Source organism: Leopardus geoffroyi, chromosome A2 (genome assembly GCF_018350155.1).
Source record: "Leopardus geoffroyi isolate Oge1 chromosome A2, O.geoffroyi_Oge1_pat1.0, whole genome shotgun sequence".
Lineage (NCBI taxonomy): Eukaryota > Metazoa > Chordata > Mammalia > Carnivora > Felidae > Leopardus > Leopardus geoffroyi.
In genome coordinates, this window is record NC_059331.1 from 1,097,988 (window position 1) to 1,122,761 (window position 24,774).

General features: G+C 64.4%; 1 protein-coding gene and 1 long non-coding RNA gene across 3 annotated transcripts; both read right to left on the reverse strand.

Moving 5' to 3' along the window:
• Positions 1-278: 278 nt before the first annotated feature.
• REXO1 (RNA exonuclease 1 homolog) lies at positions 279-22,854 on the reverse strand. Of its 2 annotated transcripts, none has more exons than XM_045491296.1 (16): positions 22,569-22,854; positions 9,489-11,212; positions 8,324-8,428; positions 7,342-7,555; positions 5,110-5,273; positions 4,577-4,708; positions 4,288-4,411; positions 3,443-3,556; positions 3,158-3,295; positions 2,928-3,041; positions 2,748-2,821; positions 2,367-2,477; positions 1,816-1,931; positions 1,583-1,721; positions 1,335-1,455; positions 279-1,246 (listed from the first exon to the last, which is right to left on the reverse strand). In XM_045491296.1, exons 1-16 carry the CDS (start codon positions 22,723-22,725, stop codon positions 1,158-1,160), a joined length of 3,636 nt encoding a protein of 1,211 aa, XP_045347252.1. In that variant the 5' UTR covers positions 22,726-22,854; the 3' UTR covers positions 279-1,157. The 2 variants fall into 2 exon arrangements, with proteins under 2 accessions (XP_045347252.1, XP_045347253.1); XM_045491297.1 differs by lacking the exon at positions 22,569-22,854 and adding an exon at positions 20,165-20,847.
• Positions 18,594-20,157, reverse strand: LOC123605029. The gene is made up of 2 exons (XR_006715553.1): positions 19,449-20,157; positions 18,594-19,204 (listed from the first exon to the last, which is right to left on the reverse strand). It is a non-coding gene; the product is annotated as an uncharacterized LOC123605029 (long non-coding RNA).
• Positions 22,855-24,774: the final 1,920 nt, after the last annotated feature.

Sequence of the window (24,774 nt, forward strand, 5' to 3'; positions counted from 1 at the left end):
ATGGTGGCTCTCCAGGGTTCCTCGCTCCCCGCCCCACGGATAAGCAAGACAGCCAGCCAAGCCAGCTCCGCTCACAGGACTGGGTCACCACCTCCACCATCGCAGAGCCCCAAGGGGGCCAGAAACGTGACGGGCCGGGGGACTGCAGGAGATGGTTTTCGGGAAGATGAACAAGGTTCCATTTCCGCTTCCCCAATTAGGGGGCAGACCCGACCCTGGGGGCAGCTGAGTGTGGAGCCTCACCAGGCACCAAGAACACCACCAGACGCCACGAGATCTAAAATCCATACAAACATTTATTCTGTTCCTGCCTCGGGTCAGGGGACCAGGGGTCAGGGCCCTAGGGGGGCTGCAGGCCTTTACAGACAGCCCCTGGGGGGGAGGGCGGGGCTCCAGCAGGAAGACAGGGTCCAGAGGCTGGTGGGCCCTGGAGGGGTCCCGAAGGCGAGGCCCTGGGGGGTGGCGGAGGGGCTGGCTTCGTCCCCAGAGGTCACGGAGTCCAGGTGGGTCTGGGGAGGCCAGTTTCCACCCGCTCGGCCCGGGCCAGACTGGACTCTCCGTCCTGGTGGCTGCCAAGGTGCCGGCTTCCGGCCCCCCGACTTCTCCCCCCCCCCGGCTCCCCCGCCCCCAACGGGGAAGGCAGCACCAGGGTCTTCCTTTTCCGGTGGGGAAAGACAACTGTGCGAATCGCCAGGTTTAAATTACAAATAATAAAAATAACAATACAAAATAAAAAAAGACAACCCCTGTCTCAAACACACCCGTGAAAAGCCTGCCCGGCAGGAGAAGGGGCAGGGGCGGGAGGCCCGGCTGCCAGGGACTCCGCAGGGCCCTCTGGGTGCCGGGTGGGGTCTGTCCCGGTCCCGTCTGGGAATGAGCAGCAGTCTCTGGAGGACAGAGTTGGGCGGGGGGGGAAGGCGGGGGCGGCGCAAGGGGGCCAGGTCGGGAGGCGGGGGGGGGGGGGGGGGGGGGGGGGGGGGTCAGGGCTCCAGATGGTCTCGGCTTGGGGCTCTCGTGCCGCCGGCTCGTCCCGCTCTCTCTGTTTCCATGTCTCGGCGACGTGGACAGGGTTAGCTCTCGAGATTTATTGCACTGTTTTGGAAGAGGCCTGGGGTAGAGGCCGGGCCGGGGCAGCGGGAGAGGCGGGCAGGCGGCGGTCACCGCTTGGTCTTGGCGTCTTCTCGGATCTTCCAGATCACCAGGTGCATGCAGGCGCTGGCGTCCTCGCTGGAGCTGTGCCCATCCACTGCGGGGCGGACGGACGCGTCAGAGTGGGTGCGCCCCCCCCCCCCCCGGGCCCAGCCGCCGCCCCCCGCGCCCCGCCGGCCGCTCACCGTTGTCCTGGATGATCCGTCTGAGGTAGTCAGCCATGAGGTTCCGCAGGGAGCGCTTGTAGGGGAGGCCCAGGCGGTGCGGGAAGAGCACGGACGTGTCCACCACGGTGCTGTGAATGACCTGTGGGCAGGCGGGCGGGCAGAGACCACAGGTCCAGGGCCCCGGGAGGGCCAGGGTAGGCAGGTGCCTGGGGCTCAAGCCCGCCCCCACAGCTCCCATTCCCAGGACCCCCGGGAGCGGGCAGTACCTTCAAGGCCAGCAGGTCGCTCTCCAGGCTGTGTCCGATGAGGACGGTGTCAGCGCTGAACATGCTCAGCAGGACGGCCTGGACATCCCGGAGCGAGATGCTCGTGTCCACAAGGTCAGCCTCAGTGACCCCTGAAAACCTGGCGTGGGCGGAGCGGGGAGCCTGAAGGTAGCCAGGGAGGGAGGTGGGTGCCCGCTCCTGGGGGGGCTGGGGGGGGGGGGGCGCGGCCACACCTGGTGTTGTAGTCGACGATCTCATTGTCCGGCTTGACGAAGGTGTCGTAGACCACCTGCATGTCTGTGTCCACCACCGTGACGCGCGTCAGCTCCAGGCCGTACGTGGTGTAGGACTGCGGGGCCGAGAGGGCTCCCGTGACCGTGCGCCCCGCCCCGCACCCAGCGCTCTCAGGCCGAGGCCGCCCCGGTCCCCGAGGCCTCTGGCCGGCGTTCCGGTACCCAGCAAGGGCCGTGTCATACGGCCCGCAGCGTGGGCTGAGGGGGGAGGTCAGAGCGTCTACTTGGCTGGAGGTGGGGGGTGGCGGGGGGGGGGGGGAGCCCTCTCTCAGAAGCTGCCGGCAAGGCCTCGAGGAGGCGCAACGGACGCAGCCCGGCACACGGCGGGGGCGGGGCGGGGGGGGGGGGGTTGGCAGGACCCCCCTTCTGCTCCCGGCTCCTCCCTCTACCTGCGCTCTATCCTAAGACCCCCCACCCCCACCCCCACCTCAAAGCTGTGGGCGCAGCAGCGGGACGACCACCGAACAGAACACCCACGGCAGCCAGCTCACCATTTCACAGTCAAGGGCATAAACGCCCGGGTGAGCATCTTCCGAAAGCTCTTTGTCAAAAGTTTTCACAAAGCCTTCCAGGTTCTCCTTCCGGCCGTCCTGCACGTGTTGCTGAGGGAGGGGAGGGCAGGGCAGGGCAGGGGAGGGGAGGGGAGGGGAGGGGAGGGTGGGTGAGGGCGGCAGGCTCGAGGGGCCAGGCTGGTGCCGGGCTTTCTCCAGGGGATGTCCCCCTCTTTCCAAGGCCACCGCCAGAGTCGGGGACAGACCCATCAAAGGACAGAAACGGGGGATCAGGGGGCCGGCCCTGGTTGCACCTCATTTCCAGGCAGGCTGGGGACCCTTCCCGAGATGAGGGAGCATCGGCGGGCCCAGGAGACCTACCTTGGCGACCTGACAGCCGGCAGAGCCGATGGCAGCCGAGCAGCACGTGTACTGAGTCTCCCAGCCGCCAGCCACTGGAAGGGAGGTGGCAGCGGTCAGGGCCGGGCCTCCCCCGTGCCCCAGGCACAGCCCCGACACCCACTGTGCTGGGGCGGGGCGGGGGCGGGGGGGGGGGCCCACCTCGGTTCCGGCGGAGCCGCCCCCAGTGGTAGTAACACTCCTCTTCGCGCACGCAGCGGCCGGACGAGGACACGAGGTACTCGGTGCCACAGCGGCAGCAGACTCTACAGGCGGCTACGGGGCGGGAGGGGAAGCATCAGGCCCTGCCACTCCCTGTCCCCACGCGGCCCTCCCGGAGCCACCGTCTCCCTGCCCCTCCTCAAGCACAGGTGGTGCTGAAGGCCACTCACAGTCCTTGGGTTTCTTGTCCTCGGCCGTAAAGACGACAGCGCCCCCCGGCCGCTCGGGGTGAGGGAAGGGGTAGCCGTTCTCCTTGAGCTGGTCCTCGGTGAGCAGGTATTCCTTGAGGCGGCCATACAGGGCGGCCCCTGGGGACAGCGGGCATAGGTGGTCAGCCCACAGGGAGGCCGGGACAGCCGTGGCAGGGAGGGGGGGGACAGGAGCTCGGCCACGGCAGCCACTGCTGGGCCCCCAGGTGGCCCGGGGCGGGGGGGTGGGAGGGGCAGGCAGGTCACCTTTCAGATCCTCCACCCGGGGGCTGCTCGGGCGGCTGAGTGAGAAGCTGGTTTTGGTGGCCAACTTGCCCCCCAGCACCATCTCGTGGGACACAACCCTCCGGCCGCTGGTTTCTGGAAGGGGGAGGGGTAAAAACTACACTCAGTCTCCTTTGTCCCTCCCAAGTGCACCCTCCCCCTCCATACTGCCCTGTCCCCTGGCCTGCTCCTCGCTGGTCAGGAGAGGCCTGACCTCCTGTGACCTCAACTCTTCTGGGACGGGCTGCAGGTGGCCTGGAAGTCCCGGGCCTCCTGGGGCCCCTGGAACCTGCCCAGGGGGAGCTGTAGGGGGTGGAGGGGCCGGGGCCGGAGCCAAGGCAAGAGCAGGAGAGCCGGGAGGCCTGCAGACGGACACTGCAGCGTGCCCGCGAGGGGCAGTCCTGAAACGTCCTCCCCGTCCCCACCCCGAGCTTAACGCACAGAGCGGGCCCCACCGAGCTCCGCCTCTGAAGAGGCTGCCCCATTAACTGGTGGCCTTCGGCTCGAGAGACCCGGCTCTCTAAGGAGCGTGGTCAACAGCGAGGAGAGGCTGCTCTGAGGGCACGGCACCAAGCCGTCTCCGACAGAGGCCCGACAAGCGGGAGCCTGCACCCGCCACCAACGTTCCCTGCAGGCTTTCGTCCCCGTCTGCCCCCCACCCGGCCCCGGGAGCGGCAGAGAGCTGGCGGCTGGGGTCCCCGCCCCACCGCTCCCACAGCCCGGGTGGGGAGCAGCCCCAGCACATCAGGGGAGCCCGTGGCCCTCTGCTAGAGGCGCAGACCCGAATCTCGCAGATGTCACACCCTGGCCGCCCCGCCCCGATTTACTGTTGAGACCAGGTGTGGAGCTGGGGACCAGGCCCCGGAGCTTCTTGAGGGTATTCACAGCTACGTTCAGATAGATGTTCTTGCTGGGGCTGCGGTCGTAGGCCACCTTCTCCTCGTTCAGCGCCTGAGGACACACACCACAGCCCTGTGGCCCCGTGCTCGGGGGGTGGGGGTGGGGGGGTGGGGGTGGAAGGTCCCGGCCCCTCGGCCTAGGACCTGGCCACCCCTACACACACCCCAGCCCGCTGTCCCCCCAGCCGGCCCACGGCCACCTCCCAGGGTCACACACCTTCTCTATGGCTTCCTGGTTTGAAGAGCAGAATTTGAGACACTCCTCAATGAACAGGTTGAGATACCGCTGGCGGATGACGGTGGGGACTTTGCCCCCAAACTCTTTTGGGATGATGGGCTTCTTTAAACTCTAGAGAAGACAGACCCATCACAGACGGCCTATACCGTGCCTGGTCCCCTGACGTGTATCGCAGAACCCACGGGACACCGACACGCAGGATGGACCCTGCTGGAAACTCTGGGCTTCGGGGCCTGAGAGAGCTCATCCCTGGCTCACTGAGGCCAGCACAGCCACGGCAGCGTTGGCCAAAGGGGAAACTGAGGGCAGGCGTGGCGGGGGGCGGGGGGGTACATGGCAGCGTGCCCGCTGCTCAGTGTCTATGAACTGAAGCCGCCCTGGGCGAGGGGAGTCTGTTAGCAAAGGCAGCAGAGGGAGCCGGAAGGCGAGGAGCACCCACGCGGCACAGGGGCGTCGGCAAGCCAGGCGCCCGGGTTCCCGCGGCAGGGGACCCGGGGGGGGCGGGCGCTCACCTGTAAAGACGGGCTGTGGGCAACACGCTTGGGGGTGACGGTGGCGGTGGTCTTGGACGCCATGCCGGACAGCGTGCGCGCCTTCAGGGGCTGGCCGCCCGGTTCGGGGCCATTGGGAGGCTGGCCGCTGCTGGCGGCGAGGGTCCTCTTGGCACCTGTGGGGGCTGGCGGGGCACAGGGGACGTGAGAGCAGGAAGAGAGCACACCCATGACCGAGCTGCACAGCACCCAGCAGCCGCGGTCGTTCAGCGTCAGCAGGACGTGCATCTCGGAGCACAGGGGGACGGGCCGGGCTGTGGGGCAGGGGCTACGGAATGACATCAGGCTCTATGTGCGTTCGGGCGAGTCCATCGAGAAGGGGGGAACGCAAATGGGGCTTCGGAGGCCGGCTCAGGCAACGTCTCCGCCGGGGCGGCCCGGCGAGTGGCAGGGCGCGTGGGAAGCCTCTGCCACACGCTCCGGCCCCCGACTCCGAGGCATTGACCTGTGAGGGAGGAAAGGCCCTCGCTCCTGGGCTGCGGACCAGAGGGTACAGGATGGCCCCGGCCCAGTCACTGTGACCAGCGGGGCCCGGCCCTCCGCTGCCTGTGTGTTCTGCCTCTCCCTTTGATGAGGTCACAAACCAAACAGTCTCCCGCCTCCCCGGGGAGGAGGGCACCCGCCTGCCGGGCTGTTTCCGAGGGCTCCGGGGAGGCGGCGGGGGCCGGAGGCCGGGGTGCGGGCGTGCGCACACGCCTGCACGGGGCTTCTGTGCCGACAAAAGAACGGGAGCGGGTGAGGAGAGCACGGGGCCCAGGTCCCCGGCCTCTTGGAGGCACCATGGCACCACAAGCCGGCCGCGGCCCGTCCCACGCCAGGGCCGGCCTCTGCAGAGTGAGCGGAAAACGTGCGCTCTTCCGGAACGGAAAGACAGCTCTTAGGTTCATTTACACACGGACTGTTTGTGCAGCACCCGGGGTGCGCATGGGGAGGAAAGCCAGCACGAGGCATCGGAGGGGACTCCTAAACTTCGGGTGACCCCCTGCAGCTCGGGAAGCTTGCCACTGTGTCTAAGGATGCCGGGCCATCTGCGAGTTAATGCCACCCCGGGTATGTCTGGTGATGACTGTGGCAAGGACTGTCCCGAGCCACGGAGGATGACCCAGGGGACCCGGTCACGTGCAGAAGGGGTGGGATTACGAGAGAGTCCGCGTCCCAGGATCCACACAGTTCGGGGTCCTCCCCTGTCCCTGCAGCTAAACCACCGCTGAAGATCCACGGTGCACACTTGTTGCCCTCAAGTTCTAACTCGGGAGCTCTGGGGGGGGGGGGGGGGAAGGAGCGGAATCCAGACGGTTTATCCTAAGGCAGGGAGAGGCAGGGGAGGGCTGTGGAGGACTACCTCGTGGGGCCCACCCCTCGGGCCCTGGTGACTCCAGGGAGTATCTGAACCAGCAGCAAGGACGCCCCCCGTGCCCCCCGAAGCTGGTCAGATGGCAGGGGGCCTCTACAACCCAAGAGAAGCTGAATGTGCGTCTGAACGAGGCCTCCAGGTGGCCAAGTAGCCAGGGGCCCCCTCACATTTCCCCAGCTCCAGATGCCACCGAGTGTCCTGCCGGTCAGACCACGCAGGTCTGACCTGACTCTCGCACAAGACCAAGCGGGGGAAGCACCCACAAGACAGAAGGAAACACAGCCCCAGGGGCCTCCAGACCAGCTGGCTCAATTCGACCAAGCTGAGCGCCTCCGGGGCCACAGCCTCGCTAACCCCAGCCCCGCAGACCACCGAGGCCAGCCCCCCCGTTCCCGGTATCACGGTATAGAGCCTGGTTCCCCCACTCAGGAGCCTGGAGGAGGCAAGGACAAAAAGACCAGGCAGGCAGGCAGGGACAGAGTGGAAGTCACAGGGAGATCCCTGGGTCAGGGCCTCAGAGGGAGGCAGGAAGCCGGCACGACAGACTCTCTGGGTCTGTTAGACAGACAAGGGGTGGGAAGAAGGCAACCCCGCAGACCCCCCAGAGCCAGCCCAAGGCTACCAACACCAAGGCCGGGGAAAGGCCCGGAGCTGCTGGGCACTGCATCAGGCCTGAGTTAGCCTCCTGCTAACAGTGGAGGGAAACTTTTATCCCCATTCCACAGACCAGCACACTGAGGCCCCAGCTGGGCCCTGTTGGAGTTCACCATCGCTGGCAGGAGCAGAGCCTGGCCTTGGGCTCCTGCCACACCCCCGAGCCCCTGTGCTCCGGGACTCACCTGCAGCCAGGCGGGGGTTGGGGACGTGGGCGATCCTCCTCTTCTCGCCGGGGGCCGAGATGTGGACGGAGGACGACGGCTTCTCGGCCGGCTGCTGGGTGGCCTGGAGCCAGGCGGCGGAGTCCCTCTGGGCCTGCTGGGCCCGCCGGTAGCACACCTCCTGGGCGGTGGGAGGCCGGGCAGGGGGCGCTGGGCCTCTCCTCCCGGGCTCTGCCTGGGTGATGACAAATTCCCGGGGGGGTCTGTATGCTGGGAGCACCCAGAGCAGGCCACACGGGGCAAGAGGCTGACGGTAGGGCCACGGACAGGAAGGCAGGGGCTCCGGGGCCAGGGCCAGGCACGCGGCCCTAGCGCCCTCCTCTGAGTGCTCAGATACCCTGGCAGGAACCAGCCAGCTCCACGCATTAGCCCGCAAACTCATGTTGCCTCGCTGTCCCAGGGCACCTCGGCAGCCCTGCTCTCTTGGCTCCCGGCCTCGGAATGCCTAGGCCCTGCCCTTGGCCCTGATATAGGCGCGGCGTGGGTGGGACTCATTAGGCCCCTGATTGGATTGGCACGCTAATCCAATCCCACTTGACTCCGTTTTCTCTGGCCTTCAGCTTAGCCAGGGGAAGGGTCTGGTGATAGAATCCACCAGAGCTCCCAGGTGCTTGGCAGAGAGCCCGGTCCTCTGCCCCAGCCTTCCCTATGCCACCGACAGCTGTTTCTCTCTTTGGGGTGGGATCCAGCTCTGCACGGTCGGGCCACCGGTCCAAGATCACACAGCACAGCTCACAGCCAGCAGTCCCCCCCCGTGCCCCTCCGTGCCCCGCGCCACCCACCCCCCCAGCACCGAACCGAAGACTGGAGGTGGGCCCCAAGCACGTCTCTGCCACCACATGGGGAGTGCCAGGCACGTGCCTGCCAGAGGAAGCCGTCAGCAGAGGCTGGGGGCCTTCTCTCTCCCGCCAGCCTCCCCTCAGGGCCCAGCAGTGGACTTTACCTCCTTGCCTTGCTTGGAGAGATGAGAAATCCTCCGCTTCTGCCCCGGGAACAGAGTGGTGAGGCCCGAATCCCCCTGGGCTTCGACCTTCTCTTCCTTGGGAGGCTGAAACACACATTCAACCCTCGATGAGGTTCCTCCCTCAGACCTCACCCCCACACCAGCGCGGCGACTCCTTTGGCCTCCCCCCCCGCGAATATGTAACTCAGAAAGGACACGCAGAGTGAGGTGGGAAAGCGGGAACACAGTCAAGGGAGGGCCTACCGGGTCTGGAAACACGATGTGGGGCTCTCACCCCCAACCGGGAGGCGTGCTCTGCCCACCCACAGATGGGGAAACCCCAGTGTCGGCCAGTCCTGCACGCGACTCCCGCAGACGCACCCAGCCCGAGTGTGACCCAGGCCCCGGCCAAGGTGGTCTCGGGCCCAAACCACTGCCTCCTGCTCCCCTCCCTCGCCAGCTCACACGGGGCAACTCAGAAATGTGGGAACAGAGGGAAAAAATCTGAACAGCAACACCTCAAAGGTCTGTGAACAGAGCAGAGCACTGAAGGACCAAGCAGGCGGCCCGATCTCGTGACACGCACAGAAGCTGCAGGTTTCCGAGCAGGGACTAGCCCCTCTGGCTTTGTTCAAAGCAAGCACCCTCTGGTGGCGGGACGTGGGCACACTGGAGTTTGGGGGGTGGGGGAGGAGAGGGAGAGGAGAGGGAGGGGGGAGGGAAGGAGTGGAAAAGAGGTGGGAAAGGAGAAGGAGGAGGAGGAGGAGAAAAAGGAGGGAAGTGGGGAGGGGAGGAAGAGAGGAGTAGCCTGGGGAAAGTGGAGAGAGGGAGGCAGGTGGAGGGGGGATGAGAGGGGGACAGGGGGAGGGAGGGAGGCAGAGGGAAGGGAAGTGGAGAAAGGGGGGAAAGGAGAGAGAGGGAAGTGGGGGGGAGGGGAAGAGAGATCGTGGGAAGGAGGGGGGGCGGGAGATGAAGGGTGAGGGAGAGGGGAGCTGCCCCCCCCCCACCCAACTCTGCCCAGTCTCCCTGGTTTCGGGGCCTCGGTGGCCACGGGCCCTGCCTGGGGGACCTGGCGCTGTTTCTGGACAAGGTGCAGGGGCAGCAGGGCGCCAGCAGGGGCTCCTGGACGGGGAGGGAGGGGAGCACCCCCCCCAGCAGGGCCCACCTGCCGGGCCCGCCGGCCTCTGTCCTCTGTCTTGACACTGGTGGACTCGTTGAAGATGCGCAGACACTCCTCCAGGGGGTCGGAGTCAAAGTCGACCTCCTTCTCCAAAGCTGAGTAGTCCACATCCCCGCCGGCCCCAGAGGAGGAGGAGGAGGAGGAGGGGGAGGCGGGGGCAGGGGCGGGGGCAGGACAGGGGGGCTGTGGGGCCTTGAGGCGCTTGCGCGGCCCCTGAGCGGGGGAGCAGCCCAGGCTGCGGTCCGAGTCCGAGTCCGAGTCCGAGTCCGAGCTGGAGCTGAGGCAGGGCAGGGCAGGGGCTGCCGCGGGCCTCGGGCCCAGGCCCTCATCCTCACTCTCGTCCCCAAAGAGGTCCGCGTGGCTCAGCGCCCGCTTCTGCAGCTTGGGGGCGTCCCGGGAGGCACCCTCGTCCAGCGAGCGGGCCTTCCGCTCGGCCAGCTTCCCCGGCGGCGTCTTCCCGCCCGTCCTGCTTGGCAGCTGGTGGGCACCCCCGCGGTCGGGCCGGCTGTTCCCTGAGCTGGCCACCGGGGTGGCCGAAGATGGCTTTTTCTTGGTCCCTTCGGGCTGCTTGGCCCTGTGCCGGGGGCTGCCGGCCCGCGCGCCCCGCCGGTCTGCACAGGGTTTCCCGGCAGGCCGCCCCTGCTCTCCGTCTTTACCCCGGTCCTTCCTCCGGACACCGTCCTTGCGGCCAGGGGCGGGCAGGGCCCCGCCTCTCTTCTTCTTGGGTCTCCCCTCCTTGGGGCCGCTGGGGTCCTGCGAGACCCTGGCCGGGGAGCCAGGCTTGGCCCCGGGCTCCCCACCGGGACCCTTGGGGGGCTGCCCGAGGTCCTCGACGTCATACTGCACGGCCATCTCCTTGGTCTCGCGCAGGCTGCCCTCCTCGGCCTCCTGGCCCTCCCTGGAGGCTGGCTTCCCGGGGGCCTTGCCCTCGGGGCCCGCCTGGGCTCGCGGGGGGCTCGTGGTGACCGGCCCATCACCCGGAGCGGCGGCGTCATCATCCGAGTCTGAGAACCTGGCGTCGCAGCCGGCAAAGGGGTCGCAGGGCTTCTTGAGGGCGGGCGTGTAGGGCTCGCTACCCCGGGAGCCCCGGGGCCGCTTGGGGGCCCGGTCATCTTTGGAGCTGGCCCTGCTGAGCAGCCGGGCAGAGAAGTTGGACAGAGGGTCATACTCCAGGTCCGTGGACGGCTTGGAGTCATCCACCACGTACTTGCCGCTGGGGATAGGGCGGCTGTACCGCTGGGGCTGGCTCACAGCCTTGGGCACGTACTCCAAGGCGCCGCCGGCCCCTCCGCCGTGGCCCTGAGCGCGATCCACAGCCAGCGAGTACTTGCCGGCCGCCTCGGCAGCGGTGGCCAGGGGAGTGGGCTGGTAGCCGGCATCGGGGCTTAACAGGCCCGGGCGGCCGCCAGGGTTGTAATCGAAGGACAGCGGGAAGGCATCCTCGTCCAGGCCCGCGGCGGGACTAGCAGCGGGGCCTCGGGGCGCCACAGCAGGGGCCTCGGCCGAGCGGTGCTCGCGGGCCGTCTCCAGGAGCTCCTGGTACCGCCGCTGCTCCAGCTCTACCTCCGAGCGCACCGCCTCGATGGCCTGGTTGACCAGCTCCAGCTCCAGGATGTCCGAGCGGGGCTCCCCGCCGCTGCCCAGGGCGCCATTCTCCCTCTGCACGGGGGGCTTGGGCAGCTCGGGGTTGTACGGGTCATATCCAAGCCCTGAAACGGGAAGCGGGAGAAAACGGCAGTGAGCAGGCCCCCCGAAGAAGCCGCAGCCACACGGGCCAACGTCGGGCCACAGCCTCAGCCCGGGGCCTCGCCCCCGAGGCCACCGGGGAAGAGCAGAGAAGCAGAACCAACTGGGGGCGGGGCCTCTGGCAAGGCCCTAGGGAGGCCGGCCCGGCCAGGAGGCAGAACTGGGCCCCCCGGAGGCACGGCCACTCGTCCACAGACCTCCCGGCATGGGGTGGGGCAGTGGCGACCTCACAGACTGGACAACTAGCTCCAGGAGCTGGCGTGAGAACGGGAGTCCCACGGACCTGGCCCACACCGAAGCCACGGCGTGCTGCCTCCTACGGGTGGGAGCCGGGAGGGTGTGCGCGGAAGGCTGGCCGGCCAGGCAGGGAGCAGCCACGGCCCTCGCCCACCTCCCCTGGGTCAGGGCCACCCCAGAGGTGTCACCTCTAGGGCTCTGTCCCACAAACTTGCTCCCCGCAGTTACGTCCACGGGGCCGTGCACGCGCCAGGAGAGCACGGAGCCACCGAGGGACCCACCGTCAGGGAGCACGGAGTCACGAAGGACACCCACACACGATTGTGAGGGGACAGGAAAGGCAGAATGCTGTCCGTGCTGCGGCCCCACGGAGCAAAGCGGAAAAAAGCATTTACATTCACATCGCATTCTGAGAACGCCAAGTAGGGTGGAGAGCAAGCCAGCATCCACCTCAACCCACGAGCCTGGGATCCAGAGTCGGACCCCAACCAGTTGAGCCACCCAAGCGCCCCACCTCACGTCCTTTTAACGTTTCTATCAGTCTGAACAGTCATGCCCCACCCCCCACTCCCCACCCCCGGGGCGGCTGTGAGACAGATAATCCCACTTCTGTTCCAGGTTCCAGGGCATGGTCTACGAGACCAGCACGACCAGTGCCACCAACGTCGGTATGAAACCCACCAGAGACTCTCCCTCATGGACAGAGGTGCGGAAATTCTCCATAAAATGTGACCAAATGAAGCCCACCGTTCCAAGAAAGGGACAATACACCAGATTCAAGTTCGCCGTGTTGACGTATTCCAGAATTCAGAAACTTTGTTAGAAATCCCATCTAAAGCGTAGAATATGTTTAAAAAAACCTAGCGTAACGTATAAACTTTTCAAACCGCTAAGCAGTACGCCCGAAAGTAACGTAACAGCGTAGGTCAACTCTACTCACAAACTTAAAAGACCTTGCCGGAGATAATTCTACACCGTCACCGAAGAATATGTCAGTAGAGCCGATGCCCTGTGGTTGACCGTGTGGCAGAGACTCTCCCCTGGAACCTCCAGAAAGGACCAGCCCTGCCCACACCTGGATGCAGTCCGGTGAGACCTATTTTGCACCTCTGACCTCTTCGGGTAAGGAAATCTTGTGTTGTTTTCAGGCCCTGGGTGGTGGTGCCGGCCACCGTGGCCCCAGGAAACTCGAGAAAGGAAAGGAAACCAAACCGTGTGGCTGCCTGCCTGCCTTCAGGGGACAGGGAGCTTTGCAGGGGACAGCGCTGGGGCTGGGGCCGCCTGGGGCCCGAGGGAGGGAAGAGACTGCGGCCTGTGGCTTGCCTTTTGCCTTGGAGCCCACATCTTAAGTCGTACTCAGGAGAAAGGGAGCGGACAGAAATGCTTCAGACACAGACAGGGAGGCAAAACCAGAGGGGCGGGGGGAAGCAGCCACTCCATGCCCCCCACCTCACGGCTGAACACTAGAGGGTCCGGGGAGGGAGACTGGGGGCAGGGCGCACAGCCGCCCCTGGTAAGAGGTGGAGGGACCACCCAGAGGGGGGCCTCCCTCCCAGCCCACCTTGACCCCCCAACCAGTCCAAAGGCACCAATGGGAGACCCGCCCCAGCCTAACGACCCCTGAGTGAACAGAGGGAAGACAGTGCCCTGCCCTCTCCTCCCCGCAGAAGTCCTGGCTGCCAGCAAAGCGGAAGCGCCCAGACCAGCCACAAGCTGGGCGGCACTTACTGGGCACGTCCACCAGGGGCTTGGAGGGGCTGGACTGGCGGGTCTCAAAGGGGCCTCCGGCCCGGCCCACCTCACTCCCCACGCTGCCCTCCTTTGGCTAAGAGTCCTCCCCCTGGTGGGGGAGATGGGAGTTAGGGTCCGCCTAGCGGCAATGCCCCTCCCCCAGGGGCCGGTCAGGGAGGCACCGATGGGGGGGGTCTTTCCCTACCCCTCCCCAAGGAAAAGGGCTACTAACAATGCAGGGCAGCCAGGAGCCCCTTAGCCAGGTTCCAGGTAATGAAGCCACTTTACATTTTGAAAGGAAGGGTTTCCCCCCAAGGGAGGGAGAGAGGAGGCCCCACAAAGAGCCTGAGGCCACCTTAGCTCTGGGGGACGGGAGGCAGAGAGGCCAGGAGGGAGGCCGTCTCGTTTTCCACCTTGGAGCCCATACCGGCATTGTAAGGGCAGTCACACCGGCTCGCTCCACCCTCTCTAGCCTCCAAGCACCCTGGCCTCTCAACTGGGAAGGGGCGAGTGCACTTGGGGTCCCAGCAGCTCAGACTCTGAAGGGGGTGCAGCCCCCCGCTGAGCCCAGTCCAAGCACCCAGCCCCTTGGTACGAGCCCTGCCAATACAGGGCACTTTCGGTCCCAGCTGGAGGCTGCCTTCACAACCACAAAGCAAAAAGCAACACCCTCAGTGGGCCTAAGAAGGTCAAGGCCAAGAGCCGCCCCTGTGGGGCTTCTGGTTCCCCACTGGTCCTGTAAGTTTTCCTCGACAGCCTGAGGGTCTCTAGACAGGTCTAGAAGCTTTGAGTGCAGCTGCCAGGAGCTCTGTTACAACCTCGTGGCACAGGGAGCCCAGAGTTCAGTCCCTGCAGGCAGGCGCCCGCTGAGCCCCAGCCAAGGCTACTTGAGGCTTCGGGGAGGGGAGAGCAAAAGCTACCTGTTCCAGGCACGTGGTCCCTGCCCCGCCCTGCTCCAGAGGGCCGGGTCCCTGGCGGAGCCTGTGGGAACTAGAGGAGCTCCCCGAGAAAATGTTTTGCGAGCCACGGGGTGCCCTGGGGGCACTGCCCACCCGCCTGCGGGACACAGCCGAAGGCTCTGGGCAGGTGGCACCTTGTGAGGCCGGCCCTCAGGGCACCGTGGAAGGCGTCTTCCAATGATCAGGGGGTTGATCCGGATGGGAGCCAAGAGAGCTCCCGTGGGGGTTTGCCCCTGGAAAAGCGAGATCAACTGGGCTGATTTTTGGAAAAGGAAAGTCACCAAATGCCTCTTCCCACCCCTGCCGCCAGCCCACACAGGCCAAGTCTTCCCCTGTCGGTGCCTGAGCCTCGGTTCTGTGCCCTCGGAGGCCACGCGTCCACCAGACCTGCCCTGCTGAAGGACAGAGCCGCCCTCCTCTGGCTCTCCCGGCCGTGGAGGCCCGACACCCTCTCTGACCACCAGCCTCTAGGACAGGCTTCCAGCGTGGTGGACACCAGGCCTGCTTCCCCATCCCCACGAGGAAAGGCCAGACCCCCGCTTTCCAGGGCTGTGGGTCACTGAGTGCAAGAGCCCATGTGGGGCTGGGTCAAGGCTCGCTATGGAGACCACAAGGGGCTGAGAGAACAGCACGACAGGGCAGCCGGCCCCAGTCACCCCGACCCTTCCCCCTGCCGGGAGACACGCAATTCTGGCCGCACCCGCGCCTCTGCGCCTCACTCCGCTCCGGACAACACCGCGCAGCCTCCCGTCCACAACGCACGCGGACTCGACGAGACGGCCAAGCACGGAGGCCACACTGGGGGAGGTCCGTGAGCCCCACCGGGAACTTCAGGCATGGACAGAGCCCTCCTTCCACAGATAAGGAGCCGGAGTCTTGGCCAGCCTAGCTGCCAGTCCCGCCCAGCTGGAGAGGTCTGACCCCAAAGCCTGGGTCCTCTCCCCCCTCCGGAAAGGAGAGCCGGCGCTGCCTTCTGCAGGGCTGGCCGTCGCCGCTCCCCTCCTTCTACTCGGCCCAAGGTCCAAAGCCGATAAGCACACAGCGCCCAGCGGTCCCACCCCGGCTTTGAGCTCTGATAAGACATCAGCGGGGCTCTCCTCCAACCCCGGTGGCGGTGGCGGTGACAGCCGGCTGACCCCACACGGGGGCGGCGGGGACACAGGAGGAGACGGTGCCTACAGCACCAGAGATAAGCAGGAGACACTGGCTGCTTGTGTGGAGCCTAAGTGGAGACACTAAACCCACCCACGTTCTGAGGACTCCATAGGAGGCGAGGCCTCGCAGAAAGGGGGGACATCCCCAGAAGCCCACGGTGGCAGAAAGGACACTGGCTGACGGCCAGCCCTGGCTGGCTCGGCTGGAACGCAGGGTAGACAGCCAACTGGGGCACAGCGGTTCTGAGCGCTCACCACCCCTATGGGGGGCAGGGCAGTCCCCAGGTCCTCAGAGGGGCTGGCTGTCACTACTCCCCTCCAGGCCCAGAGTCTCTGTTCCCGGGGCCCCCCACACACCACTCCTGGACATCCAAGTGCCCCACTGGACAGAGCAGGAGCCTGAAGCCCAGGGAAAAAGTAACTGGCCACTCACTCATTCCGGAGCAGACGGCAGAGGCCTGTGGCTGCCTGTGGCACCCCGGACACGCAGGAAGAGAACCGGGACAGCCAACAGAAGCAGGTGTTTGAGAGGGCACGTGAGGGACACCTGGGCTGTGCCTGGGGAGCAGGGCCTGGGGTCCGCCTCCACCTTGGGCTGATGACACTGGACGGCCCGACCCCTGGACGGCCTCCCCTCACTGCCCTCTGCCCCCTGGAGCCTCCCCTCAGCTCTAAAGCCCCCAGCCCAGAAGCAAGCTCGAGGCCAGGGCCCCAGGCACACCTGGGAATACCGGTCGCTCAGCACTCCATGCTCTCCCCAGGGCCTGATCCTGGGAGGACCAGGACAGCAGTACCCACGTGGAGTCGCGGAGTCTAAATACGACGGGGCTCAACCATGCGGCAAAAACACAGGGAAGCATACGGCACAGGCCAAAAACCAAAGAGAACCCAGAAATCCCTAAAGAGCACAAAAACGCAACAGAACAGCACCCTCGAAGGACTAGGCCGCACTGGCAACAACGGCCCTCCCAGGGGTGCAGCTGAACGTGGCCCGTTCTCTGCGGCACCCCCTCTGCTCCTGCGGCCAGGCCACCATGGGCATGGAACACTGCGGCCCCCCTTCTGCCCTCACAGCCAGTCCACGGCAGGCGCAGATCACTTTCAGGGTCCGAACACACGATTTCAGCAGTTCTCTCGCTCTGGCCCTGGTGCATTTCCAACACGCTGGCCAGTGGATGTTCCTGGGGTCACCTTCCTCCACAACACAGGCTCCTGGGAGGTCCTGGGAGGCTTAGAACGTGGAACAGTGTCCTCTGGATGCGCCAGGTGAAGCTGGCAGGGAAGGAAGGCCACGCCCGTCACGGCCATTCCTGGAACGTGGGTTCAAGACACGGGGGGAGCCGGCTGTGTCCCCTAAGAGCCCACACACCAACATCACCCATCAGCATCAGTGGCTTCTATTACTTGATCCCCCAGGAAGGTGCTGGGCGGGGGTGGGGGGGGAGGTGGGGAGTGATGAGGACAGATTTCCCAGGTAGGCCAGCCCCTCCCCCACCCGCATATTTGGACAGCTTCCTGCCCAGAGCCCGATGGACTGTCTCAGCGGCTCCTCCAGGCAGCCCTCCGAGACTGTCCCTGCAGAAGCGGTGGGACTCAGCTGCCTGGGCAGGCCTGTGCTCATGGGTGCGTGGGGATGGGGGCCCCAGAGCTTTTGGGCCCTGTCTCCTGAAACAGCACCCACATTCCTGCTCTTTGAGGGCCCTCTGGGCCATTCAGCTGGAGAAGAGCACACAGGTCTCCCAGGACAAACAGCAGTGTTGTGTGACCGTCAACTAGGACACCTAGGGACAAGCTTCACCCGTATGTGCCTGGAGTGAAAGCGGTCCCAGTGCTACCCGGACATGCCCTCCCTGTTACCTCCTGGGCCTTGCCTCCCCCTGTCCCCGGCACCCACCCCCACCTCCCAGTCTGTGGGGTGGACTCCCAGACCACAGCAGTACTCAGGGGCCGGTGCTGGAGGAGTCAGAATCAGTGTCACAACACTGACCCCTGCTGGAGCCGCCGGGGATGGCAGCAATGCCGGCGAGCAGCCTCCCCTCCCCCACCCCAGTTCCCCCCTCAAACCACAGGACAGAAGATTCCAGGCCTTTCACTGCACTGTCTCCCAGTCCCAACCAGGGATTACCATCTCCCCACCCCCATGCCCACCCCTGTTTCCAGCCGCCAGGCAAACTTCTACTCACCCTTCAAAACCCAGTTCGGCAACCACTTGCTTGGGGACACCCGCCCGATGTCCCTGCAACCTCCAGTTCCCCAGACCCCAGCCCCTATCTGTGCTGGACACCAATCCTTTGCTGCCACGGTGCCCCATCCTGGTCCCCAGGTATGTACTGAATTCAGATCCATCCGGAAGAGCCCTTGCAGGGTCCTGGGGCTGGCTCCTGATTTTACAGAAGACACCCAGAACCGAGGTATACCTGCGTGTGTACGCACGTGTCCAGGCCAAGCCCCACCCCCAGAGCTGGGCCCCCCATCAGCCTCCCACCCTGTTCTCCAGCAAACTACAGCAACAAGCAGGTTCCCCCCCCCGGTGCTCCACGTGGCCGTTTCCAGAAACCTGCAGCGCCTGGGGGGCCGCCAGACCAGAGGCCCTCACACGGCAAGCACACGTGCCCGCTTCCTCAAAAGGCACAAGCCAACGGCAGAAACTCTGGAGGACGCAGCTATCGCGAAGGAGGAGCGCGGTGGCCAGGAGACGTCTCCCCGATGCCCCGGCAGTCCGCCCGGGGGGCTCCAGGCTCCGGTGAGCCCCAGGCCTCCTACCCGCGGTCCATTTCCTTCTCGGCGCCCGGCTGTTTGTCGTGCACCACATCACACCGACCAGCCTGCCCACTGCACACGGAGCAGAAAGAATCCCCGTGCGCACGCCCCTCGACAGCCCCAAGGACTGTTCTGCAACGGGGATACGGGCTGCAGAGGGGAGAACGTTCCCGCAGCTCTGTCCACCGAGGGCCCGTGTCATTACTCGCTTCACGGAAGGGATAAGTGAGGCCCAGGCGGTACCACTGACCTGCCAGACGGGCTCTCTGCACAACAGAAAGCGGAGCCAGGAATGCCCTCGTTCGGGGCCGCGCACCCCCGCCTTGGCCGCACCTCCTCCCCGAAGCCCCTGGAGAGCCCCGCGCAGCCAGCCCCACGCGGGGGCTGGGTGCTCAGCACCACGGGAAGGGGCGCCCCCACCCGCTCCACGAACGGGTGGAGCTCCTCCAAACCGACAACCACAGACCTCCCCAGACACCACTCCGAGTCCCCTGGGGGCAGGGTCACAGGGCCAGAAGCAGCTTTATGTGCAGACACAGCGATAGGTGTGTGGCTCCAGACAGGCTCGGGGCGCGAAGGCAGGTTTTTTAAGGCTCCTCGGGCATCCAGAGGACTGCCAGGTGTGGAGAGCTGGGGACTCGGTCCCAGGACGGCCCCTCTCCTCACTGGGGCTGCGGAGCCTCGGAAAACACGATCCGACGTCACCGGTGCAGCAGGGTCACAGCTACATGAAAGGACAGCAGGCCTCCTCCAGCTCAGGCCAGGGGGAACACCGCAAGCCAGGAGGCACGGATTTGCAGCAATTTCCACGTGTTTCTTCGGATTTTTGGGGGTCGTCCAATGTTTTTAAAACAAACGTTACCCGAGTCCTGAAAAGAAGTGCTCTGAACAGAGGTCATGTGCAGGCTTCACCGGCTGGGACTCTGCCCCTGAAACCACAGGCAGGGCGCACGCGGGGGCCCAGAAAACCCCCACAGGTCTCCTCTAATGCCACCCTCACGGAAAACCAGCAACGGCACAGCAGAAGCACCGCCAAGGGCACCAACGGCTTCTCCCGTGGGAGGCCTGCGCGGCTGGGCCCCTGGGGGCTGCGGCATCTGGGGAGCGGCAGGGGCTGAAGTTGAAAAACAACGTAAAGCGGCTGCAGTGAGAATCAGCCTATGACCAAGGGATACGGGGTGACACCGGGGAACGTCTGTTGTCACTGCAGCTGGGGTAGGGGCGTCACGACCGGGGGCGCCCAGCACACCCCCCACGGCAGGCCTGGCCCCGAGGACGGGGGACTACTATTCCTCCAACCAGCTTGAGAGCTCCCACCCAGACCCCGCAGGACGCCCAGCTCGAGCCCACGTGCCCACCAGCGAGCAAACGGTGCAGGGTCCTTGCTCGGCCCGGCCAGGCCTCCAGACACCAGGCTCTGCTGGGGTTCTCCCGCGGCCTCAGGGCACAGAAACGGTCAGAGCGCTGACGGGCCGGACGCAGGAAAGCACACTTCCGTGGTGGGGGAGTCGCCCCCTGAAACCCACCGGCACCCCGCCCACAGAGGAAGCAGCAGAGGGGCAGCGTGGCCATGCCTCGGGGGCTGCCTGTTCGTTGAGGGGCCGTGCCCTTCCTGTCCCGAGTCCGCTCGCGGAGGAAACAGAACCCACCCTCTACTGGGAGGCCCTATTTCTCTGGCTCCAGCCCCCTCCTCTGCAGGACTCTGTGGGCTCAAAGCTGCCCTACAGAAGCGGTGCTCGCTCTCGGGGCTCCAGACCACGCAGGGCCTTCAAGGGCCTAAATGTGAAGCCCAGGGGCAGGGCTGCCCCGAGAGCCGCCGCCCCTGCCACGGCCGTGACCGCTCCTGCCTTCCAGCCTGTCCTCAGGTTTTGTGTTCAGGTGTCACAATTCTGTGTCTCCCAAGCCTCGCTGTGACCTGCCGGCCCCAGGGCAGAGTGCAGAGCGCTGAGCCTGACACACAGTGGGTGCCCAGGTGTGTGCGAGCCATGCAGGTGCTGGGCAGCAGAAACTGGAGGAAGGTGGTGCGTGGGGTGAGGGCCTGACTGCCCAAACTCAATCCCATAACCCCACTTACCAGCCACGTGCACACAGGAGAGTGGCTTCCCATCTCTGGGCCTCAGTTTCCTCATCTGTAAAATGGGGACAATCATCCCTACCATTCAGAGTCATAGAGAGCCTGCCCGAGTGCGTGCTGCCGAAACTGGGCAATATCACACCGAAGTTCGGAGGTGGGGATCCTGAATCCCACACTGGGAGGCACGGGGCTGGAGCTGAAGTTCTGGAAGGAACAGGATCCCTGCCCCGGCCCCTCACGGGCCTCAGACTCTGCCAAAAGTCTCAGGCGCCCAGCGGCCCAAGACTGGAGGTGCTGGGCCTCACGGGGACCCCAACGCCCCACCTGCAGGCTGCGTCCACCAAGCCCCTTAGCAACACTGTTGCTTAAAAATGAGTCCAAGCAAAGCTGGCCCAGCCCACCCTGGCAAGAGCACCTCCCTGTGCACATCTGGACCGCTGCGGCCTCTTCCGACCCATAGGAAACTGAGCTTGTCAAAATCTGGAGCAGGGGGAAGCTGAAAGGGAGGGAAAGGACTAGGCACACACACTCCCCTAGCGTCCTCGCAGGGCAGCGACCCCAGAAGCATGCCACGGAGAAGGAAACAGAGGGTCAGAGAGGCTGCACGGCAAGGAAGAGGCTGAGCTGGGATTTGGCCCTGCCCCTCTGCAGGAGAGGCGGCGCTACCAGAAAGCAGGCCTTCCCTCCCCTCTCTCCCCTCCCTCCCTTCCCTGCAAAAAGAAAATGCGGACCCACCATGGAAAGGGGTAGACAGCTGCATTTTTCCCCTGTAGCAAGTGGGGCACACAGGACTTCCTCACCAAACAGGCTCCTAGAAATGATCCTTTAGGAAACTAACTGGCCATTCTTGACGTAGAAAGAAATCTGAAAAGTGACTTACCACGGGAGGGACACACGAGGACAGAAATCAACACCCCAGAACGGAAGGCTGGAAGGCAACATGCAGACTTGGGGCCAAGTCAGAACGTCAGGGGCAAAAGGGAGTGGGCCGGCCCTCTCTGGACTCACCCAGAGGAACCCAAAACCCAGGGGGCTCTTTGCAAAGCAATGCGTACGACACCAAGAGGCAAACAAATGGAGTCAAGAAACCGCGCCTCCACACGTGAGCTGGGCACTGACTCCCAGATGCCTCCAACGTGCTGTCCGCCACCTTCCTGGCCCCCACGAGAGACGGGAGCGATAATGACCCGATGCTGAGGTACCAGGGGGCACCTCTGTTTTGTCTTCTCAACAGCAGGTTCCTGACGGCTGCGCCCGTGGCTCGCAGCTCTGTATGCCCCGTGCCCAGAACAGGTGGGGAGCCAGACAATGAACGCTCGCATCTGGCTGTCTGCAAACCGTCAGCTGCAGGTGCGGGGGGCTAAACAAATTCGTGCGAGAAATTAGAAAAACCTTACTATTCTTTCCTTGGCAAAATGGGAAAACAGGCCTATTATTTAATCCCAGCCGGCACACTCCTCTTTCGAAGGCGGTTCTGAAATAAAAGACACTTTTCCTGGGGAAAGACAGAGAGGGAATTTGAAATTGAGGCTGAAGGAGGGAGTCTGGGTCTGATGGAAAGGGAGAGCCAGTCCTGAAGGACAGAGATCACCAGCGGGAGCCTGAGTTTCCCTCAGAAGGAATGACACCACTTAATCCTCCCTCCAAGCCTTTCCCTGTGATGTCCTCCTTCCCCCCACCCCTCCCCCTTCTTAAAGTCTCCGCTGAAATCCCACACCTCCTACAAGAAGAGCTCCCAGCTTTCACCAAACTCTGCCATGACAATGACAATCACCGCGAGGATACGACGTGCAGCCCGCTAACATTCTCTGCCCAACCAAAAGAAGGTAATTTCCTGGGAGCCTATCCGCCCTCCCGTCCCAGTCCCTCGGGTTTGGCTTACTCCCTGTCCAGCTGCGTCTGACACAGGGCTCGACACACAGTAGGTGCTCCTAAGACCCTCCCGACCCCACTACTGGAGGCGCGGAGGGGGAACGCAACGCAGCAGCAAACAAGAGCTGCCACAGCACCTGGGGTTGGGGGCGCGGCGGGGATGGTCACCCCAGCGAGAAACTCAGGTGCGAGGAAAGGCAGGGGGAGTCCTGGGCCTGCGGACCAGTGTCAGCCGCGCTCGTTTCCCGAGCCCCGTGCTCAGCGTTCGGCCTGCGCTAGCTCACTGCACCCTCGCGACAGCTCTAGGACGGCATGCCCCCTCACGGTTACACCGTACGCTCATGGAAACGGAGGCTCGCACAGATCCCGCGGCTTGCACCGGGCCCCGGGGTGGGTGGTCCCGGTCCCAGCTGACGAGACGACGCCCACCAGCGTCCGGAGAGGGGTCTGGGCCGAGAACGGAGGAGCCGGGAAAGTCCCAGCCGTGGAGTCTAGCCCCGGGTCGGGGAGCCAAGCCCGGGTCGGGCATTACCTGCCGCGGGGGGCGCCGCTCCACCGCCGACCAGCGCGCCGGGGCCCCGGGCCCCGCGGTGCCGGAAGTGGCAGTAGGGCCGCCGGCAGGGCCCCCCGGGCGCCCCAGCCCAGTAGGGGCAGTCGATGGCCCGGAAGAAACCGGTGGAGCGTAGCATGGTCCGTCCCGAAGCGGGACCCCGGCCCGGAGCCGCCCGGGCCCCCGGGCCGCTCACTGGCGCCGCGGTCGCCGCCGCCCGCGCCTCACGGACCCCGCTGCCGCCATCTTGCTCCGAGGCCCCCGCAGGCCCCCGGGACGCCGCCGCAAGGGACCCCGGGAGCGGCTGCCCGCAGCGCGCCTGATCAGAAACTCCAGCCCTCGAGGAACCGAGGCGCTTCGCGGACCCGTGGGCAGGGACAGGTGGCCGCGGGGGGAGGGACGGAGGGTGCGGGCGGCCCCGCCTGCGGCCTCCAGGGGCTTCGCCGGCGCCGCCGCCCGGCCCTGAGCTATGGCAGCAAAGCCATCTTGAGCCCGAGGCCCCGACGGCGCCTGGGCTGTCTACTGCGCGCCTGATCAAAAAACAACTACAACAACAACAACAACAACGACGAAGTCCGTCAGGACCAGCTGTCATGCATTTGCTGTTAATTTGCGTTTTAGGAACACGTTGCCCTGAAGTGCCCCCTGCCGGACGAGGCGAGCCCTACAGGCGCGTCTTGTGCCTGGGAACCTGCTCCGTTTACCCCCAAAGCTTACCTCCGCCCTGGCGTGCAGCTGACTTGAGTCAATGAGTGCTTCCTTTCTCCCCGCTGGACTCTTGTCCCGGACCCACAAGAATCCCGTTCTCACTCATTCATGTGTTCACATAAAATTGCGTGCCTAGTGTATACCAAGATCTACCCTAGATGCTACCTTGACCTGGACAAATGAGGGATATGGTGGGGAGGGGAGGGTCCCTGGAGCCTGGAGGGTTAGGCCAACATCTTAATGAAAAATTGTTAGAATGCGGCGCCTGGCTGGCTCAGTCGGTGGAGCGAGTGACTCTTGATCTCAGGGTCCTGAGTTCAAGTTCATATATATATATATATATGAACACACACAGTGTGTGTGTGTGTATATATATATATATATATATATATATATATATATATATACACACACACATATATGTATATACATATATATACACACGCATAAGCATATAAACTTATATATAGTATATATATAAACATATTTATAATCCATACTATGTATGTTGGTGGGATTATAAAATGGTGCAGCCAAAATAGTATGGTCGTTCCTCAAAAAGTTTAAAAGGGAGCTACCCTATGATACAGCAATCTCACTTCGGGTTGTATATCCAAAAGAATGGAAAGAAGGGTCCTGAAGAGGTATTTGTACACCCCTGTTCACAGCAGCATAATTCACAACAGCCAAGAGATGGGAACAGCCCTCATCTATCAACAGGTGAGTGGGTACACAAAATGTGGATTGTCCATGTAATGAAATGTTGTTATTCAGCCTGAAGAAGAAAGGACGTCCTGCCACCTGCCACCACGTGGACGGACCCGGAGGACACTGTGCGCAGTGACAGAAGCCAGACACAGAAGGGCAACATCCTGTGTGACCCAACTCACAGGGGGTCCCTGGAGGAGCCCCGTCCACAGAGACAGAGTAGATGGTGGGAGCCCAGGAGAGGCCAGGGGACAGGGAGTCGGTGCTTCATGGGGACTGAGTCTCAGTTTGGGGAGATGGAAAGTTCTGGAGATGGATGGTGGGGGTGGCTGCACAGCAGGGTGTGTTTGCTTAACGCCAGTGAACTGTACTCTCACAAGTGGTTAAAAGGGAACGTTTTGTTATGTATTTTTACCGCAATTACAAATTAATTGACTAAGAAGGACAGTAATGGAGGGCAGGTGGGGTGGAGAGAGTCAGAGATGACTCTCCAGAGGACACGATCTGATTTTTGTCCGAAGTCTGTCTGGTGGCTGGTCAGTGGGCCCTGAGGGCGGAGAGCCCTTGCCTCTTTGGCCATATCACTGAGAGCCCCTGGTTTCCAACGCAGTAAGCGTTGACAGTGGAGGGTGCACGGAATATTGCGGGGGGGATTCTGAGCACAGACACTCTTTCTTGAGCAAGTGTCCAGGCAAGAGGCAACCTGCAGCTGTGAATGTGTGAGGGTGCTTGTTGTCCGAACCAGGAGGGCAATGGGGAGCCACAAAGGGTT

Bases quoted from the DNA above. Each gene is read 5' to 3' on its own strand.
- REXO1 (XM_045491296.1), bottom strand. From the start codon at position 22,725: ATGCTACGCTCCACCGGTTTCTTCCGGGCCATCGACTGCCCCTACTGG. The intron at 8,429-9,488 runs GTGGGCCCTGCT...TGTGTGTTTCAG, and splicing joins GAGGCCGGCGGGCCCGGCAG to CCTCCCAAGGAAGAGAAGGT. The intron at 2,478-2,747 runs GTAGGTCTCCTG...CCCCTCCCTCAG, and splicing joins CCGGCTGTCAGGTCGCCAAG to CAACACGTGCAGGACGGCCG.